At 40.1% G+C, this 20,475-nt stretch overlaps 1 protein-coding gene across 4 annotated transcripts in view; it reads right to left on the bottom strand.

Annotated features, from left to right (window-relative positions):
- The window catches only part of adcy3a (adenylate cyclase 3a), a 39,749-nt gene extending 20,234 nt beyond the window's left edge, over positions 1-19,515 (bottom strand). For 2 of the 4 annotated variants that reach the window (XM_067509432.1, XM_067509435.1), the window contains exons 1-7: positions 19,283-19,515; positions 17,260-18,436; positions 11,343-11,492; positions 3,857-3,987; positions 3,461-3,572; positions 2,409-2,536; positions 1,932-2,090 (exon numbers count right to left, since the gene is read on the bottom strand). In XM_067509432.1, coding sequence (XP_067365533.1) covers positions 1,932-2,090; positions 2,409-2,536; positions 3,461-3,572; positions 3,857-3,987; positions 11,343-11,492; positions 17,260-17,934 — 1,355 coding nt within the window. In that variant the 5' untranslated portion in view covers positions 17,935-18,436; positions 19,283-19,515. The other 2 variants (XM_067509433.1, XM_067509434.1) reach the window with 2 other exon arrangements.
- Positions 19,516-20,475: the final 960 nt, after the last annotated feature.

Here is a 20,475-nt window from a genome sequence, read left to right as displayed (position 1 = left end):
TTTTTTAATAAATGATGACATGACTATTATGCACATAGTACGATTAAACAATGTTTACTCCATAATGAGTTTACAATAAACTGAAAATGAGTTGAAAATTATATTTAAACAAATTTTTAACAAATTTCTGCCTGCAACACAAGTGAGTGGGAAATATGCTGTGTATTGTTTTATTTTCTATGGTCTTGAGAGCAATTTCATGTGTTTTTTCGTGCCCCTATGCATAGATATGAAGGGATTTGGACACAACAACCCTCGGCAACATACCACTTACTCATCAGCAACACCAGAGTGACTATTTCCACATTATCACAAATAAAATATAAAAAAAAAAAGGATTTGGAACTTTAAATGAAGTAATACTATTAAAAAGTCTCTCTCTTCATGGGAGCATTTGTGAATTAATATTGAACTAAGTACATTAAAAGGATCCACTGCTTCTCTCTTAGTTTGGACACACACTCACTGTAGCTTAACGATCATGCTGCTATTTGTTAATGTCAAAATAAAGAAACTTTTTACATTTGTTTGGACATTGTGACAAATGTGTGACAGGAGCTTAAGCTCTACTCCAATTTAAGAGACAGTGTAACCCTTGTGAAAGACATGTCACTGTAGTACTGATGTTATGTACCTTCCGGCATACTGCTAGGTGCAGTTAGTCACTTCTGCCAAATAATTGTGAGGTTAAAGACAAATGATAAGTTTATGACATATTGCTACCAAGGCAATATTGACTATGCCATATGATCTCCTATCAGTAAATATGCGTTATCATATCATAGCATTGTTAGACATTTGGCGACCCATGAGTGGGAGGACTCAGAGTCTTCACGGATATGTTTTGCTGTGCCCCTAAGCTCCACAGAAAAGTATGATACAGGACATCTAATCAAAACTGTGCTGGTGAGGATATTACGAAGGGTAATGTGAAATGCAACACATATTGATGAACACACACAGAATTTTTACCAACTCTGCTATATCCCTTTATCCTACAGAGCTTTTATCAGTATCACATTACATCATCTGAGCTATCAGTTGGGAAATAACAAGTTCTTATCTTATTAAACTACATGAAACACGGAGTTAGGTAGGAGATGACGTGATGAATTATGTATTATGGAATTTTATGCCTTGTACGCCATGTATGCCTCGTCAGCATTTTGATCGTGGGCCATTGCACTGACATACATTCACTCTTTGTGTTTGTGATGTGTCTTTACAGCTACGTAGTACATTAGGTGACAAGAGTTTTCAGATCTGACATCACAGATTGGTGAATTCAGGCTTGACTTATAACACTTCTGGGAGACACCACAAGAGCAGCAGTGGAGAAGTTAACCTGCTCTTAGCTTGATGAGTTTGCATGTAGGAATAGTTTTCTTTGGTGTGTTGTACTGTGCAACACGTTTGGAAAAATCTGATTTGCTTTAAATTAAAATAGAACTCAGATAACTATCCTATATTCATGAGACCATGGGAAGAGCTATCTTTACATTAACATAGACTTGATTTATTGGTAGACACTTGTTTAGTGCTTTTCTACCTTATTGGTATCCAAAGCACTTTACAGTTGCTTCACATTCACTCATTCACACACCAATGACAGCAGATACCATGCAAAGTGCTGGCCTGACCACCGCGAGCAAATTGGGGTTCAGTGTCTTGTCCAAATACACTTTGGCATGTGGATAGGATTTGCTGTGAATCAAACTATTGGTGGATGACCACTCTACCTCCTGAGCTACAGATGCCTTTTATGTGAAAGCTGTTTTAAACTTAACACTGTGTTAAACTTAACACACTTAACATTTTTAGCCAGCCAGAAATGAAAATAATTGGACTGAAAGCAACACAGACATCATCAGAAAGATGTCAAAGTGACATAAAGGCTGAAGTAACACAATGGAGCTAATGTGTGTTCTTACCCTGGTATCCCTCCAGCCTCCATTTTGTTAGCCACAGTGACGTCCGTGGACCAGACGTCATACTGCCATCGTTTCTGACCCAGCACTCCTCCCAAGACGGTACCACTGTGCACTCCAACCCGCATGTCAACATCTGTCTGGGTCTTCTCACGGACATAGCTGTGGTTGTTGTGGTGTGGTGTTGAGCAATAAAATGCAGCAAGAAACACAAGTTTCAATTTCCATTTCCAGTTGACACATTGTTTCTCAATTGGAGCATCATGGGAGGACACCAAAACTAAATTCAATCTATTCATGCACACTTCAGTCACAAGCTTCATGATATCTCAATGTCAAGTAGTACTCAGTTCACTTTACTTCACAGCTGTAGTGCATAGAGAATTAATAATGATGCATCAAAGTCATCAATTCCACACTGCGGACCAGAGTGATCCCAGCCCGTTAACCAGCTGCTGACCACTTCAACCTTGTACTCACGAGATGGCCTCCACCATAGCTAGACCCATCATGATGGAGCAGGCAGCGTGGTCCTCCCTGTAGTCTGGTAGCCCACAGATACAGTAGTAGCAGTCTCCCAGGATCTTGATCCTCAGCTGGTGATATTTCTGACACAGTAAATAAGATTTAGTTGGAGAGATGGGCCTGAGAATTGAGACAGAGAATTCTGGGATATGATCACCATCCATCTTTGTTTTGTAGTAGTTACACAGAATGAAGTTATGGGTGATCTCTTAAACTTTTCTGGATTAGTTTAAGGGATGCACATATCTGACTGATACTGACTTTAACCCACTAAGTCACTAGCCAGACGTTCACACAACTAGTTTATAGTTCGAATTTTAGTGCATAAAAACTGTATTGTCCTTTAAACACAAGCTTTTATGTTTTTCCTTTTATGGTGTTAAATTATTGTACACTGTAATGATTTGATCTTGATCTTGAATCATTTTATGTTTGACGGTTGTTTGTCCATCCAGGAAAGACACCTAATTTTAATGGGTTCTTCTGTGTAACAAAAGTTAATAAAACAAAATAAAATAATGATTTAGGTTATCATCTCTTGGGTTCTAGCTTCCCTAATGGGGTTTCCACACACAGATTCAGGTGACATGTGCATTAATTGGATCTAGTGAAACTTAACTCGCCTGTAACTCTCAGACATAAAATACTAAATTACTTTCATTGTTACCTTACATACAGAAAAATGTGACTTTATCGGTTGCTGTCTGTTTTTATTTTTAGTAAAAGATGATTATTTATAATCTATACCATAAAATCAGTCAGTCATACCTGGGAACAAAGAGAATAACACACTATAAAATGGGTCAAGCAAGAAATTTGTATCACTGGCTAATGTTGTATAGTTATAGGCTATGAAGGATCATTTGCAATGATGCCAAATAATTAAAATAAAAAATTGGATAAAAATCTTCTATTAATATGAAAGTTTTTAATGTATGTTTTCTTATTTCTTGCAAACCTATGGTAATAGTGAAAATTCATACATTCACATAGTGTGTGAAACTCACAGCAGCCAGTTTGTCAAAGCGAGCAAAGAGCTCATTGAGCAGTTTGACCAGCTCCTGAGCACTGCAGGACGACGACAGCTGGGTGAAGCCCACAATGTCTGCAAACAAAATACTGAGACAGATACAGGACAGCACATAAGTAATGACAGCTGTCACATAACTAGTACCCCTCATTTACATTTTCACAGTTTTAATATGTATCATGTAGCACACATAATAAAATGACATTATATAATATATTATAATAATATTATAAAACTTGAAAAAGTGACTCTATGTCAGATTTTGCTGCCTCTCAAAGTCTAAAACAGATAGCTAGAAGCATCTGGCTGCATACACAGTCAAAATATCAACTGGACAAGATTTACTAACAGCACAGATAGTGTCAAACGTTACCTGACGTTTTCATGTCTGTACATGTACATGGTGTTGAACTGCTGCATCTCTTTCTGACTGGGCTCCTTCTTCATGTCCTGAAGCATCTCATCAGCTATGTGCTTTGGAAGGATGGAAAGCAGCAGACGTTCCTGTGGAGGACAAAAACAAACATGGAAAGGAAGTCACACACTGCTCCTGATAACAACTAGGAACTACTATAAAAATTTGACCTGCCCTGACACAAAAGGAAATCTGTACTCACCGCGAGACTAATGAGCTATATTCCCCTTTAAAAGAATTGGAACAGCAAGGCTAATTTATTTGTTTTTGCTCTACGCTATAGACATTTGGGCGATAAAAAGATGGATATAGGGCAATGCGATGTGGCCAAAAAATACAATCTTGTTTCCCCCCCCCCCCCTTTTTTTAGTGACAATTTTAATTGATTTTTTCTGCATTAACTCAAATCAAAACATGATACAATAACAGATTTATGAAAACTATACTGTAACAGTGTTAATTCTACGACCATTCCCCATACATAATGTAGACCGTTTACTTCCATTAAGTCAAAAAGAATCAAACATCTTCTGCTTGATTCAATACATGAAGACCACACTGGGTTCATAAAAGACCGATTAACACAGGAAAGCATTAGAAGAATCATATACCACCACAGAACAAGCAAAAAACAAAGGTTATGTAAAGTACAGCCCTGGTCAGTGTCAATGTGGAAAATGTGTTTTATAGCGTGCAAAGCACCTTCCTCTATGACATTTTAGAGAGACTGGGCTTTGGCAGTACTACTGCCGGAGTAAAAATCAATAGTCATCTGACAGACACCTTTAAACTACAGGAAGGCAGTTGTCAGGGATGTTGCCTTAGTCCTTCTCTTTTTGCATTGTTTTAAAGGAGTTAAAACAGCAATAGAGGAACATAAGATAGGTATTTTGGCTGATGACATTATTATATATCTCCAAATACCCAAGCCTAACATTTCTTAAAGTAATCAAAATATTGAATAACGTAGGACAGATACAGTATCAGGTTACAAATTCTATACCTCAAAAACACAGGTCCTTTGTATTAACTACCAAGCAAGCAAACTTAGTAGGCAGAAACATAAAGTGAATTGGGATGTAGAATCTATATAAATAATCTAGCGGTGCTAATCACACAAAATTTGTGTGATAAAAACTTTTCACTTATAACTTCTTGCATTACTGAAGAAAATTCAAGAATAACTTAACCCATTTAGACTGGATGCACCGTTTGTATATAACATTAACACCAGAAGCGCAACTTGCTCAACCCATAAAGCTGGACGCCATATGTATGTATGATAATGCCTTGCAGCTGAGAGACCTGGTTAACCTGGTTACCCTGATTACGTGAAATCCACGTACACATGCAGGAGAAGAGTAACCCGATTTCTCCTTCACTTCAGACTTATTTTGAAAGCCTGGTTAATAGATTTTAACCTTATGACAGAAAATGCTTCTTTTTTTAATTTTGTCTCTCTCTCTCTGCGTGTGTGTGTGTTTGTGTCGCAGCAGATTGACAGCGCAGGGGGAGAGAAAGGAAAGATAGTTGAAGCTGATCCAAAACAGTCAATAGAATTTTGAAAATACACGTGGGAAAGTGTCTTATTTAGACTTATACGAGACACTTTCTGTAAATTACTCTTTAATGGTTTCCACTTTTATTCAGTCTTTCACTCAGCTGCGTGCAGCTTACTGTCTGCAGGCTTTGTTACACACGTGCAGTTGTGTTGTCCTACCCTGATTTTGGAAACCAGCTTTCCTCTATACATGACACTTAAGAAATCAGTTTTCCAGAGAAATAAACCTTAAAATTCGATGTTACTTGTAGCCATGTAAACACAGTCATTGACAGTCTTACACACTGTATCATGGACTACATTAACTTTTGTGTTAAGAACTACCATCCAGGAAAGTACAGTGCTTTGCCAACAACAAGTCCTGGGTGAGCCCTGAGCTGAAGGACCAGCTGAAGCTCCAGCTTTTTTCTCAGGAGACAGGAAGGAGCTGAGCAGAGTGCAGAGGGATCTGAAGAACATGAGATGCAAGGACAGCTACAGGAAAAAAGCAGCACAAGGACAGAACGATGTCTGTGATGTGTGGAGGGGCCTGAAACACATCTCAAGCCACGGAAAATGGGGGGATGGGGGAATGGCCACCAGATCACTGGAGACCAGGCTTGAGCAAATTAATTTAATCTGTTCTTCAAAAGATTTGATTCTGCCCAGCCCACAGCCCCTAGCCCCCAACCACTCAAGCCCCTCTTCACACCTCTCCAGGTCAGTCGTCTCATTCCAACTGTGGCCTTTCACACCTCAGCTCCACGTGGTCCATGCTTCTTCTCCCCATATTGTCACCGAGGGTTCCCATCGGCCCAAAGCTCCAGAATACAACAACCGATCACTGCCCACCCCCCTCTGCCTCACTGTGGACTAGGTGAAAAGAGAAACCAAGACCAAGTCCAGGAAGGCCACAGACCCCAGGCTCCTCAGGGAGTGTGCAGACCAGCTCAGTGAGATGGTCCAGTACATGAGCTTCAACCTGGAGAGGGTCCCAGTTCTTTGGAAGACCTCATGTTTGGTTCCTGTTCATAAAACAGCACACAGTAGGGAGCTGAATCTCTACAGACCTGTCGCCTTAATCTCTCATCTTATGAAGACCATAGAGAGGACCGTCCTCAGCCACCTCCTCTCCCAGGTGAGCTCAGCACTGTACCTGCTGCAGTTCTCTTATCATCCTGGCATCAGAATGGATGGCGCTGTCATCTACCTGTTGCATCAGGCACTATCTCAGCTGGAGTTTCCCGGGAATACTGTCAGGATCATGTTCTTCGACTTCTCCAGTGCTTTCAACAACATCCAGCCATCACTGCTGCAGGGGAAGCTGGAGGTGCCAACCGTGGACTATAATCTGGCTGCATGGACCATCAATTACCTCACTGACAGACCACAGTACATGAGACTGTGTGACTGTGTGTCAGATGTTGTAGTATGTAGCATTGAGGCCCCCCAGGGGAAGGTAGTACACGTCAGACTTCAAGTACAATTCTGTCACTTGCAGAAGTTCACAGACGACACAGTCATTGCTGGCTGTGTGTCTGAGGGAATGTGCAGAATTACAGGGGAGACATTATTGACTCTGCTTACTGGTGTATAAAAATCCTGCTTCTGAACATTGCAAGACAAATTAGTTGGTGGGTGACCTACAGCGGAAACCCCCACTAGTCAGACAGGTAAGGATCCAGGGCTCAGACTTTGAGTGGGTGGACAGTTTTAAATACCTGGGTGTGCACCTCAACAATAAATTGAACTGGTCCAACACCACTGATGCCCTGTACAAGAAGGGCCAGATTTGTCTCCATCTGTTCAGGACACTGAGGTCCTTGGGTGTGAGCAGGACACTTCTCTGAATTTTCTATGACACTGTGGTGTCCTCTGCAGCTTTCTACGCCGTTGTAAATTTAGCCAAATTCAATTTTGACTCAAAATGTAATCCTTCAGCGTAGTACTAGTATTATCCTCACTATCGATCACCATCAACTCATAGATGCAGAGCATACAGACTGCATCGTTAACAACATATCTATAGTTTCACATCTGCTAATCTCCTGAACTGCTTTCTTCAAGTGTAAATTAAATGCTGAAAATCAGTCGGCGAACCTGCTCGAAGTGGCACGTCCATACAGTTTCTTACATTCACACGCTCTTATTTTCAGTTACATACAGTACCATATGTGAAACACTCACACTATCGAGTCCTGCTTAAGTACTAAACTTTGGGATTGAATGACAAGGCATTTTTTAATACTCAATAGGATTGAAGCACTTAAAATCCATAAAAGTATAACAGTTCAATACCCAAGCCAAAGCTTTAGTTAATCCGTTTACAGTGTACCCACACATATGTTAACCAAACCTTATTTCCTGTTGGTGCTCTTTCACATCAAAAGCATTCAATTTTCCAAACACCACATGGATCTTATTGTGAGGCATTTGCATGGGACGGATAATATCTCGAATTAGCCATTGCAGATGACATGACCCTGTTTGACACCATATGCTTGGGAAAAAAAGGGTGGTGATGAGATGGATGCACTCTGCAAAGTCACAAATAGATGTCAATAAATTAGCACGTTTAAGATTGATTCACTTCTGGAGAGCTGTCATGTCATCCATCTATACCAAACACAGATATTACTATGAAATTAAGTAGAAAAAGCTGGCCATATTTTGGTCATTATACATAACAGACATTACCATGAGTGTTTCCAGGTAATTAATTACTGTAAAAGGTAAATGTTCTGCACTTATATAGCACTTTTCTACCTATTGGCACTCACAGCACTTTACACTGCTTCTTATTCAGCCATTCACACTCACAATCACACACACACTCATACACCGATGGGGGAGCTGCTATACAGCTGGCCAACACTCACCGGGAGCAACTAAGTTGTGGTTCAGTGTCTTGCTCAAGGACACTTCGACATGTGACCAGAGGAGCCAGGGATTGAATCAACAACTGTGAGATTAGTGGATTAGTGGATGACAGCTCTACCTTCCTGAGCCACAGTAGTCCTGTAGCTCTTGGTGTTTAAATTCCACATTATTACCCATCTGTTTTTGGCTACTACAACCAAGACATATCCATTGGCTTTATTTTAGTCATTAGCATGATGTTACTTTGTTTATGCATACATCCATTATCAGTAACTGCTTATCGTTTTCAGGGTCGCAGTGGGCCTGCAGCATATCCCAGCTTTGATTGGGACAGAGGCAGGGTAAACCCCGGACAGCTCACCAGTCTATCTCAGGGCCAACACAGAAATACAACCATGCACATCTACTGGCAGAGTCAATAAATAACTTAACATACATGTCTTGAGAAACTTGAGTACTCATTAATTATTATTTTCAAATATTACCCCACTATTACCCTGTTAATACCAAGCTGTATTCCATTAGTATTAGGATGCTAACCTGGAAATTATGGCATCGTGTGTTTCTCTTAATTTAGTTAATTTGTTTGTTTCTTATCCAAGAAAATTGCCAAGAAGTTTAAAATGCAAAAACAGTTAAGAGACACAACCTAGAGGAGTAGAATACAGAACGGGAAAAAAGCTTTGTTATGTAGAAATCATACATGGTACATCAGTCTGTGCATAGAGCTTTGTTTACAGGGTGCTGAATGACCTCAGTCTGACTGTCAGTCAGTGTGGCTGCAGATATCCTGCACAGAGTGACCCAGACCCACACATACACACAACACTGACGTGTCAGACAAAAAGCCTCAAATCACACACACACACACTCATATGCACTTGACCTGTGAATACATTTTTCAAACAGGATAGGAGGTTGTGGTGGGCTGTGTTGCAGCTTTCAATATTCTTATCAAAACCTGACTGAGAGGCAGAGAAGCAACAAATGGCTAAGTGGGATGGCTCTGTGACTACAGCTGACATTGTCTCAGGAGGCTGGTTACCACGGTAACCTGGAGCGCCCGGATGCTCCTTGATTGGATGGTGGCCCTTGTCTTGCAGCAGCTCATGCTTCTCTATTAGTATTCTAGGAGTTTCTTCCACTCATGGTTTTATCAGACCTCTTGTTTTCTCACAACACCTTCACTCTCTTCGACATTGTCCTCTATAATCACCCCATCTGCTCTCACTCCCTCTCTCTTGTTTGGCATTTTTCCTAGTTTCCTTACACTATGTAGCGCAAATTATCTGTTCCATTAATAGTGGAGATGGAAAATGCCCAGTGGCCACAGATGTGAAGAGAGGAGGGGAGCTGACTGCTGACACACTACCAGAGCAAACAGATTGAAACCACACAAACCAACCCATCACATGGTAATCTTTTCAATCTGCTCAATTCAGCTTGTGAAGGTAATTAAATGTATCCATCCATCCATTATCTGTAACCACTTATCCTGTTCAGGTTTGTGGGGGGCTGGAGCCTATCCCAGCTGTCAACGGGTGAGAGGCAGGGTCCATCCTGCACAGGTCACCAGTCTATCTCACAGCCATAATTAACTTATGAATAACTAAAACTGAGGGGTTGTAGGTTAAGAACAGCAATTTTAAGTGGCAGTCTAACCATGGTTTACAATTTGTAGCTGAAACCTACAAATAAGATCAAATGGAACTGGAGTCATCCTCAAAGAAATGTCTGTGCCAGACGCTCTGTATACACAGTACAAACAAATGTACTGTTGACACAGCAGCAGAAGATATCAAGTGTTAATTAAATAAGCATTTACACATTAACAGCCTAGGGACTTTGGCACACCTTATTTTTTATCAGCTCCTTGTTGGAAACACTCCAGGCTTCATAACGACAGTAAAAGCTGATCAGAATTACCGACATAATATGAATTCTGACTGACAAACTGAATAGGACAGGATCACCTGATGTTTGTTGATGTTACAGAGTGTCTTAGAAACAATCTTTGACTGAATACAGACAACGCCGTTAGTTTAAGGCTTGTTACCATATCATTTTATCAAGAAAAAACAAACTTGACAACAGAAAATTTGACCTGTCAACAATTTTAGTCATGGAATTGACTTTGACATCTAATATGTCAATGGAGATTCTCAGTCATTCAGGTCATGGTTCTTCCCAAGTGCTGTTTGGTGCCAACTGGACTTGTGGAATTGACTGTACATAATCTAACCAGAGAAGACAGATGGTTTGAAACAGGAGAAAAAGAGGCCATCATAGTTAAACTAGAATGACCATTACACAACAGAGCTAATAACAATGCAGTCCTGATTTGATACCCCAGGCAGTTAAACAGCAATTTACACTTTGATTCACGTGATCCTAATGACACACGACAATCAACAAACTACATAAACTCAAGGTGTTAACAACTTAATAACCCCAGAAAGGTTAAATACCTGGGGCTCCCCACCAGTCAGATAGAAATGAAGAAGCCCTTCAGATTAGAGGCAACATGCTTCATGAATTTCAACAATTCCAGTTATGACTATTTAGCATCAGACAGCTGATATAAACCTGCTGTTTGACATTTCAACTGTGGCAATCAGAACCTGCTAAAAACAAGACTATTACATGCTTGTAATACATTAAGATTTGCTAAGTTCAAAACTCAACAGTCCCGTGGACTGGAAAACCATGATTTAAACTGAAACAAAACTTGCATGGAAAAAACATTTTGTGCCCTGCCAAGCAATACTCATAATAATAGTCTTAATAGTTATGCCAATTCATCAATAAAACTTGTGAGATGCATGGAAAATCTTATTCAAAAATCATTCTGCTGCTTGGTTTCCAGGCCAATGTTGCCAAATCAGAGCTAATAGTAACTCTGTACCTCACACTAAAAATTTCTTTAATCTCCTGTTCTGACTCTTTATACAAGTATACTACCCCTAAACTGTTCATTTAAACACACATATAAACTTTACAAAGTTGTATTGTTTGTCCTCTGACCTGCTGCTGACTCTGCTCCTCCAGGTTGAGTTTGACCTCCAGTGACTGTCGTGCCTCCAGAAAGGCCTTCCGATGCTTCCGGTCAGCCATATAGTACGACATGACCCCCACAGTGATGGCACAAACATAGATCACAATGTTGGCCAGCAGCTTGAAAACAGAAGAGTGAACAGTCAAGGCTCAATATATAACAAACGTATAGTATTAATGTAAGACATAACAGGAATAAACACTGCGCAAATGTCCAAAAAATTATTACAAGAAAAACCAATAGCAATGTCACAAATATCAACAAACACATTTTTAGCTGATAAAAAACAGTCATAATCTTTCACGTTTTCATTAAAGACACCCAAAAAATATAAAAAGTGATGGTGGACAAAGTAATGGCAACAGTGTTTTAATAACTGGTTGGAGCTGCAGATTCCTATATCTGTGAGTTAGAACTACACAATGTTCATTTTGGACCATTCTCCCATGACAGAACTGCTTAAGTTCAGCGATGTTCTCAGGACATCAGTATGAGTATGGAAAGATTTCCTTATCATAATTCAAGAGCATAGTTTTCAATTTGAGAGCATACTTTAACGATTTTTATGTTCAGATTTTTTGGCCTCGCACTCCAAATTTCACTGCTTGCGTTTTACTCGCACTCCAAACCGTTTCCTGATTTCTCCTGATTTCACCTCAAACCCTCCTCCTCATACTCAGGTGCTGCTGCGTACTTACAAAACTTCTGCTCTTGGATCTCTGCGCTCGCGCTCAGATTTTGTTTGTGGACAACCTGTGACAACACTATCAAGAACGCTAGTATGGTACTTGGGTTTAGCATTAGCATTATCCTGTGTGTCAGTGAACATGGAGGAAAACCTTAAGGCTGCTGTTTTACATTCTCGGAGTTGTACAACCTGCTATGAAGGAGTACAAACATAAATCATTGTGCAGCACCCTGTCTCCAAGTCCTTAACTCAGGTTAGTAATGTTTTTTTTTTTTTGTTAGCACGGCTAACTGGAAACTACAGAAAATCTTTCTGTACCATAGCAAACATTCCAGATCAACCATCTTTTACAATAAAACACAAAAACTTTTAACTCTCATTGTTGGCATTAGTTTTTCTTTTTTTAACTCCGACATTAAACATTAGGTAAACAACAACACAGACTGATGATGTGTCACACTTAATGTTTGTTATAATTTCATTGTACAATGTTTGGATTTAACAATATTCTATTTAAAAAATATAATAGCACTGTCATTTCCATCACTGCCCAGAGACAGACTTTGGATATAATCTTTTACACTGTTGTTTGAAAGTTGTAAGCTGTTAATTCCTTTCTTGAGCCCTGAAATTTCAACATAATTTACATTTTTTTTCATATTGCATTGCTATTTTGGAGAATTTAGCCTGTTGTTTTCAGTAGACTAACACCAGTTAGTCCGACCCACAACCATACTCACTCTGCGTTCTTCCCGTACCCCAGTTCTGTGATGGGTCAATGCAGCCTTGAATACTATTGGTTGAGGAATTTGGATAGTGTTGCCACAGTTTGTCCACAAAAAAAAATAAAAGAGATCCAAGAGCAGACGTTTCGTAAGCGTAACAGCTGTATTTATACTGAGATTAAATTACACACAGATGGACTCCATTTACTAATTAGGTGACTAATTTGGTTCCACTTGAATTTAGTTCATTCAACACTTTTCAGATATTTATTTGTAAAACAAAATTGAAAAGCATTTATCATTTCTTTCACTTCACAATTATTTACCACTTTGTGTCGATCTACCACATAAAATCCCAATAAAATACATTTATGTTTCTGGTTGTAATGTGACAAAATGTGAAAAATTTCAAGGGGTATGAATATTTTTGCAAGGCACTGTATATCAAAATACTGCAGTTGCTGACAATTTAAATCAAAGATTTTCTTGAAAATGGGGTAGTACCTTTCAGAAAATGGTGTAAACTCCTGACAAACAAAAGTCCCCTTATTCATTCTTAGACCTAATTTTCATTTGTAGTTCACAGCATTTTCATTTACATGAAAAAGGTTGCTTTTAGACATAGGGGCTGAGGGGGTCATCTGCCAAGTTTATCATGTCTTTAAAACTGCCAGAATTTAACTTCTGCAAAAGTATTTGGCGTTTAAACATGGTTTTCTGTGCTGCCTACACATTCCTGTGAACAGCCATCAACCTGATTCTCTGCCACTTACTGATGAAAATCACACTTTTACGCAGTGTCCCTAAATATTAGATGTTGAGATTATAGTAATTTGATGAATATAACCCCTAAAAGAAAAAGAAAAAGTTTGGATACACTTAAACTGTTCTGTATTTTTATTATCTTTAATATCAGAATAAAATCTATTTTCTGATTTATTTTAAAATTTTTCATTGTTAAAGATATGAGTAAATACCGGACGGTCCCTTACTTTATGAAACCACAAGGGAGCACAAGCCAGTGCCTTTTTGTGCCAGAACTAAGTCTGAATAAATGCAGAGGGTTGTGTCAGGAAGGGCATCCAACGTAAAACACATTCCAAATTCATGACTTCCATACCAAATCACTCATGACCAGGGTTAACAATGACCACCACCAGTGCTGTTGACCTACAGAGTGTCAGTGGAAATTTGGTTACTGTTGGTCGAAGAAGGAGAGGAGGAAGGTGTGTTCATGGCAGAGAGAAAAGACGAAAGCTAAGAGTGTAGGACTGACAGTAGGGACTTTGAATGTTGGGACTATGACAGGGAAGGCTAGAGAGTTGGTTGATATAATGCAGAGAAGGAAGCTGGATATACTGTGTGTCCAGGAGACCAGGTGGAAAGGTAGCAAGGCTAGAAGGTTAGAATTGTTTTACCAAGGAAGAGAATTTGAGTAGGAGTTATCCTTTTAATTGGTATGTAGGTGAAGGGAACAGAGGCGATGAGAATGTGATGGCCAGGTTTGGTCTTCAGGACATGAAAGCAGAAGGACAGATGGTGGTAGACTTTGCAAAGAGGATGGAAAGGCTGTAGTAAACACTTTTTTCCAGAAGTGCAGGAACATAGGGTGACATATAAGAGCGGAGGTAGAAGCACTCAGGTGGACGACATCTTGTGTAGATGTTGTAATCTGAAAAAGATCAGTAACTGTAAAGCATTGGTAGGGGAGAGCGTAGCCAGACAACACAGGATGGTGGCGTGTAAAATAACGCTGGTGGTGAGGAAGATGAAGAGGTTGGGCAGAGCAGAGGATGAAGTGGTGGTAGTTGAAAAAGGAAGAATGTCATGTAGTTTTCAGGGAGGAGCTGAGACAGACTCTGGGTGGTTTGGATGTGCTTCCAGATGACTGATCCACTACAGCTAATGTGATCAGGGAGAAAGGTAGGAGGGTACTCGGTGTGTCATCGGCAAAGAGGAAAGTGGACAAGGAGACATGGTGGTAGAACAAGGAAGATCAGGAGCTAAGAAGAAGTGGGACACTGAGAGGACTGAAGAGAGTAGACAGGAGTACAGGGAGACACAGCGTAAGGTAAAGGTAGAAGTGGCAAAGGCCAAACAAAGAGCATATGAGGACTTGTATGTTAGGTTGGACACTAAAGAGGGAGAGGTGGATTTGTACAGGTTGGCCAGACAAAGAGATAGAGATGGGAAGGATGAGCAACAGGTTAGAAACAGTGTAGAAAGAAGAGTTTACTTGCCCCGGGCAGCTTTAATGCACAGCCCTGGATTAGTAAAATACAAAAAACAAATTAATATCCCACTGAAAATGTATTTGCATATAACAGGTATACTTGGGCTGTTGTTGTCTTTTTTGAACTTCAGATACACTGTTCTATTTTCAGCAGCCCATTAATCCACATTTAGTGCTCTGGTAAGCTCTAGCAAGAAGGTGCATGTGGGAAAAAGTCAAAATAAAACTAATGTATGCTCACTGTAATACAGGAACATTTCACCCAGTGCAACACTGTGGAGCATTGAAGCATTTTAATAGTTTCTGTAGAACAAAGGAGCTCTGTGGCAGAGAGGAAGAAGATATATGAGGCTCAGCTTGTGTGTGTGTGTGTGTGTGTGTGTGTGTGTGGGGGGGGGGGGGGGGGGAACAGTGTTGGTTTGAATTCATGTCATTGTCTCATTCTTCCATGAAGGCTTTGACCAAGAAAAATAAATGCAGTGTCATTTTAAATCTCAAATACCAATTATGAAAAAACTAAACTAGATTTTGTTTGATAATATATTGATATAATATATATTTGTTATATATTATATTATTATATATAATATATATATTGATATTTTAATCCTTACAAGCTGTGTAATCAATCAATCAATCTGCTGTTATGTGCTGTTCTATGACCATTTTTGAACAATCTACACCTCCTACAATGGAGCATTTTGCACTGTGCATCCAAATCTGCAACTACACTGGTTGCAAATTTTTCCATCGTCACTTGCTGTCAACTTTTCCACTGAGGCTGTTAATATGTGAGGTGGACATGACCGAGATGAGTGCAGACAAGCCATATAAATGTATGCTACACACCCCAGCAACTTCACATTCTCTGTTCAAAAAATAAAATAAAAAAAAACTATTTATAACAATATATATACAGTTTATATATTTTCTGACTGGAGTTGTTAGGAAAGGTGCAAAGTCAACTAATATTTATCACAATCTTTAAAATCTGTACATCCTAACACACTTATTTTTTATTTTACGAGTGTGATAGTTATTTCAAAGTTCTGGGTGGCCGGGTGGTTTCATTTGTAGGGCTGGGTACTGACATTTTATGACTTTTATGGCACTAACTAAATTGCTTCATTGAATACCCCAAAAAAATGCCTTGTCACACAGCCCCAAATGTCAATGCTTAATCTACTGAATGTAATTCACTCCTTATCAGATTCAGTGAGCCAATAAGCAGCATCTATCACTGAGTTGCAAATATCCATTTTGCAATTAAAATGTTTGCTTTGTTTACATTCCTTTTTACTGATAGTTTGGATATAGTGGATGTGGTTCAGGAGCTACATCAGCCATCTGGTAAACCGGAGGTTCCCACTTCAAATGCAGCTTTCATATTTTTTTTTTCATACAACTTTAGGTTGGGGTAAATTGTTTTTTATGTTATAAAGCAGCTTTAATTGTATGTAATGGGCTAAAAAATAAACTACAATAACTATATTTGGAGAAAAATGTTTAATTTGCAATTATATAATTTTATTTTTGGGTTAAATGGATTTAGAAAGCCCAAGCCTAATTGTCAGTTTATTAGGTGCACAAAGTTAAACCTAAGTCCTAAGTCCTACTATAAATCATCCTTCATTAAGGTGAAAACTGCATCCAGTTGAAAAAAGCCAAAGTGCAAAAGTAAATCTAAAGATAAAAATAGCATAATGTTATTTTCTTTTGTTAAATTAGATTTTATAGAACTTTAGGAACTAGTATCAATGTTTTGCAGTGCCAATGTTTTGGTATCAAAAATGTTTCAACAAGATCCAGAGGTTCATCTTCTTTTGTTAAAAACACATCTCTCGAAGTAAGAAATCAAAATACACAATTGATAAATGACGTGTACCTATAGTGAAAGGCTCCAGAACATTTTGGACTGAGTCGAGTTGTACTGCTCATGAGCCCCATGTGAGATGGCCGTAAGCTCCATAGCATGAGTGTTATTTCAGTGTCCATACTAAGCCTTAAACATCGTGTGTAGATCAAGGATTCTGCAGCTCAGTCTGTCACCTAACAACAAAATCATTTAAGTGTTCAAACTGCATCAACTACTGCTGTCCTCAAGACTCAAAACTGGAAGCTTGATATGTTGGGATTGTGTCTACATGAGGTAACACACAGGAAAGTACTAAAAAGCATGCCAGCAATAACCCTCTACCCGGCCCTCTTCCCCACCTCCATTCCTCTGTTCCCACTTTTACCTGTCTGCCAAGTGCTGCCCCCTGGATTTCCTCCTGTTGCTGCTGGGCAATGGTCACACCCAGAACCAAGGTGTGCACCCCACACGACACAGTAGTGATGAGCACAATGGGTGTCAGCCTCAAAGGGAGAGTCAGGAAAAAAGAGAAGCTGAAGAAAGCCTGCCAGCCCACCGTGTCACTGGCCTGGTGGAAACGAGCATAGTTCAGACCCAGGTAGCAGAAAATCTGAGCGGCTATCAGCACCCAGAGGGCATAGGGTACCACTCGCCTTGAGATGCGGTCTGGCAGCAGGCCGAAGCGGCAGAGCAGGTAGAGGAGCACATCAGCTGCCAGTCCCACTGATGCCACTAAAACAGAAGCCAGCTTGTCAGTAGTGTAGACCACCGCACACATCACGATGATGTAGCTGTCGAAGAGGGCTGCGAACACAACAAGCACCAGCAGGGTTTCATGTCTCTGCCGTCTGAAGTAGGTCTGGTACAGGTTCTCCAGAGACTCAGGTGCGAAGGTGAGACGCATAAAGCGTGGCAGACAGAGGCAACATCCTGAGCTCCGAACGGTGACCTCATGTGTTCGCCCCACCGCCTGCCCTGGGTCAGAGGGCAGCGTCACTGAGCAGTCTGCAGAATACTCTGCCGAGTACTCTGGCTCAGAAAAGGCTTGGTTTCGCGGCATGGTGAAGTCTCCCCTGTCTCCTCTTTTCTCTTGTAAAATTGAAAAGCTGTTAGTGGTTCTACAGGAGGAGTCCAAACGCTGAGGATGCTCAGGTAAACATCATCTGATGGCTTCTCTGCTGAGTAGCCACCTTTTTCTCCTGAGAGCCCACATATGTGGCATGAATTACAGCAGTGTGTGGACTGTCAGGACCTATGCACTGGAGAGATGCCTTATTACATAGCTGTGTCCATGTCATTTGACTCAGTTAGTGCTGTGTCATAGGTGCAGACAGAGCCCGCCTACTCTTGTTCTGAATCGTCACTTCTTGTTTCCTCATCCAGCGTTACAGCGTTACTTTTATACCGGCTCCTTCTGACCTTTGTCCTCCACAGCTGTGTACCACATCAGGGCTGCTGAATTCATTCCTATTGGATCAGCTAAGTTTATATCTGTCTCCATCATTCCTCTGGGCTGAGCAGCATTTTGTATTTTGGCCTTCCATGGTTGCACATCACATGGTCTAAATACAGAGAGAGACACACGAGGAAGAAATTCAGCATGGTTTCACCTTTCAACACATAAGCATTTGTTTTGCATTCAACAAAACCTGATGATCAGGATAAGCACTGTCCCTATTTCCTGCACATGGCTGCTGCAACATCAGGCCCACTGTGTCAAAACGTTTTATTACAATTTGTTTAATAACTGTTGAAATGAGACTAAATCAATAACAAATGTTTAACATCCTACATCCTATCGAGCTGCCTTTTTTGTAAGATTTATAGCACTCTTCCTTATCACCTTTCATCAAAATATTCCCACAGTAAGGTGACTGGCAGCTGCTGGAAAAATGCGTTAAAGCCGACTGAAGATGGTTTATTATATGTATGCAGATTTTTGAATATTTTCATGAGTAATAGAAGGAAGGAAATGGCACATAGGTAGATGTAGGCGTCAGGGTCTCTGCTGTAGGCCTATCTAGCTACATGTTGCGCTCCCAAACACACTGAGGACACTAATGACACTCGTGTTGTCCACAGACATTTCCACTGTCACATTAAGCACACTGTGACCTGTCAAAGTAATACAGAGGACCAACGTACATCACTTCGTCACCCGCCAAACCTGTTTAAATGGCTGCTTTTAGCATCTCTGAGCTTCACTCTGTCTCTGTCGCTGTCTCTGTGACTGATGCTGGTTTAAAACGGGTTTTCACTTTGGCTCTTCATTCTCCACTTGTCTCTTGTCAAATTTCCATTTCGCCCGCTAACCTTTAGCTGTTAGCTGATATTTTGACTCCATTCTTTAGGTAGATGCTGTGAAAATCATGAACATGATCTAGAACATTACTGATGACTCCGTTTACCATAGTCCATTCAGGTTTCGTCTCCTTTGGGTGCCAGTGTTGTTCCCTGTCCACAGATGAGGATGTCATCAGGCCGCCTGAAAAGCAGCAGCCGAAATCTTTTCAATCTCAGTCTGGAATAAATGAAAAATGGCTCTTTAGAAAGTAGGCTCACTGTGGGCACAAACCCCCGCTTCTGTTCGCTGGGGTCTAGGGTGTTTTCCGCAGAAGACACGGAACAGCTTCACCATCAAGCTGCGCACACTCAAAACTGATTTCCGGTTACTGTCAAAATAAACGCATTGTTTGGGAAATTTCAAATCTTTTTGTAGTAGAATATAAGGACTCATTTCAACATAATTTTAAGTGAATGTCTGGTTTTGGCTTCCTTTTGTGCTGTCACATGCTCTTTTCACATATACAGCAGTGTGAATAGCTGCTGTAGGATCACTTTGAGCACACACTGGCTTAATCTTATCTGCCTAGACTACTACTGCTACATTCTTGTAAGTCAGAGTTATATATTTCTATTTATATTAGGCATACAGGGCTATTATTTATCCTATGAAAAGGTTTTACGGTCTGGGAAATGAATTGGCACAATACACATTGGCACAGTGGAGCTTAAAAGTTCATTCATGGTGGTGGAAAAGCGTAATTATAACAAATAAACAAACATTTCTAGACCTTTCAACCATGTCTTCTTGCATCCTCAGTGGATGAAGTTTACTCAGTTGTCATGGAGATGATGTGATGACAAATGAGCCTGTTTCCATAACAACTGAGTGAACTCCTTTTGGTGATGAAGACCTTTAAATGCATCTCAGACCTATGGAATAAACTAGTAAGTGAACGTTGAGTTAAGATTTCTGTCACACTTCTGAGTCTTTTACTCAGTGATGTAAAAATGTTGGTTGGCCAAAGGCTTTAAAGGACAAAGTTTCAAACACTAGCCAGGTTTCAAAAGATAGCAGGGAGAAGAAGATACACTAAATAAAAATCAGTCTTAACAAGTATGTTTTGACGTTGTTTAAGGTGGGCAGCAAGGTGACGGAGTGGTTAGCACTCCCACCTAACAGCTCGAAGGTCCCCCAGTTCAAATCCCCAAACGGCTGTGGCCTTTCAGTGTGAAAGTTCTCCCCGTGCTTGTGTGGTTTTCCTCTGGGTACTCTGGTTTCCTCCTAGAGTCCAGATACATGCATGTTAGGTAATTG

This window comes from Channa argus, chromosome 7 (assembly GCF_033026475.1).
Source record: "Channa argus isolate prfri chromosome 7, Channa argus male v1.0, whole genome shotgun sequence".
In the NCBI taxonomy this organism is placed as follows: Eukaryota; Metazoa; Chordata; class Actinopteri; order Anabantiformes; family Channidae; genus Channa; species Channa argus.
This window is presented reverse-complemented; position numbering and strand designations above follow the sequence as displayed.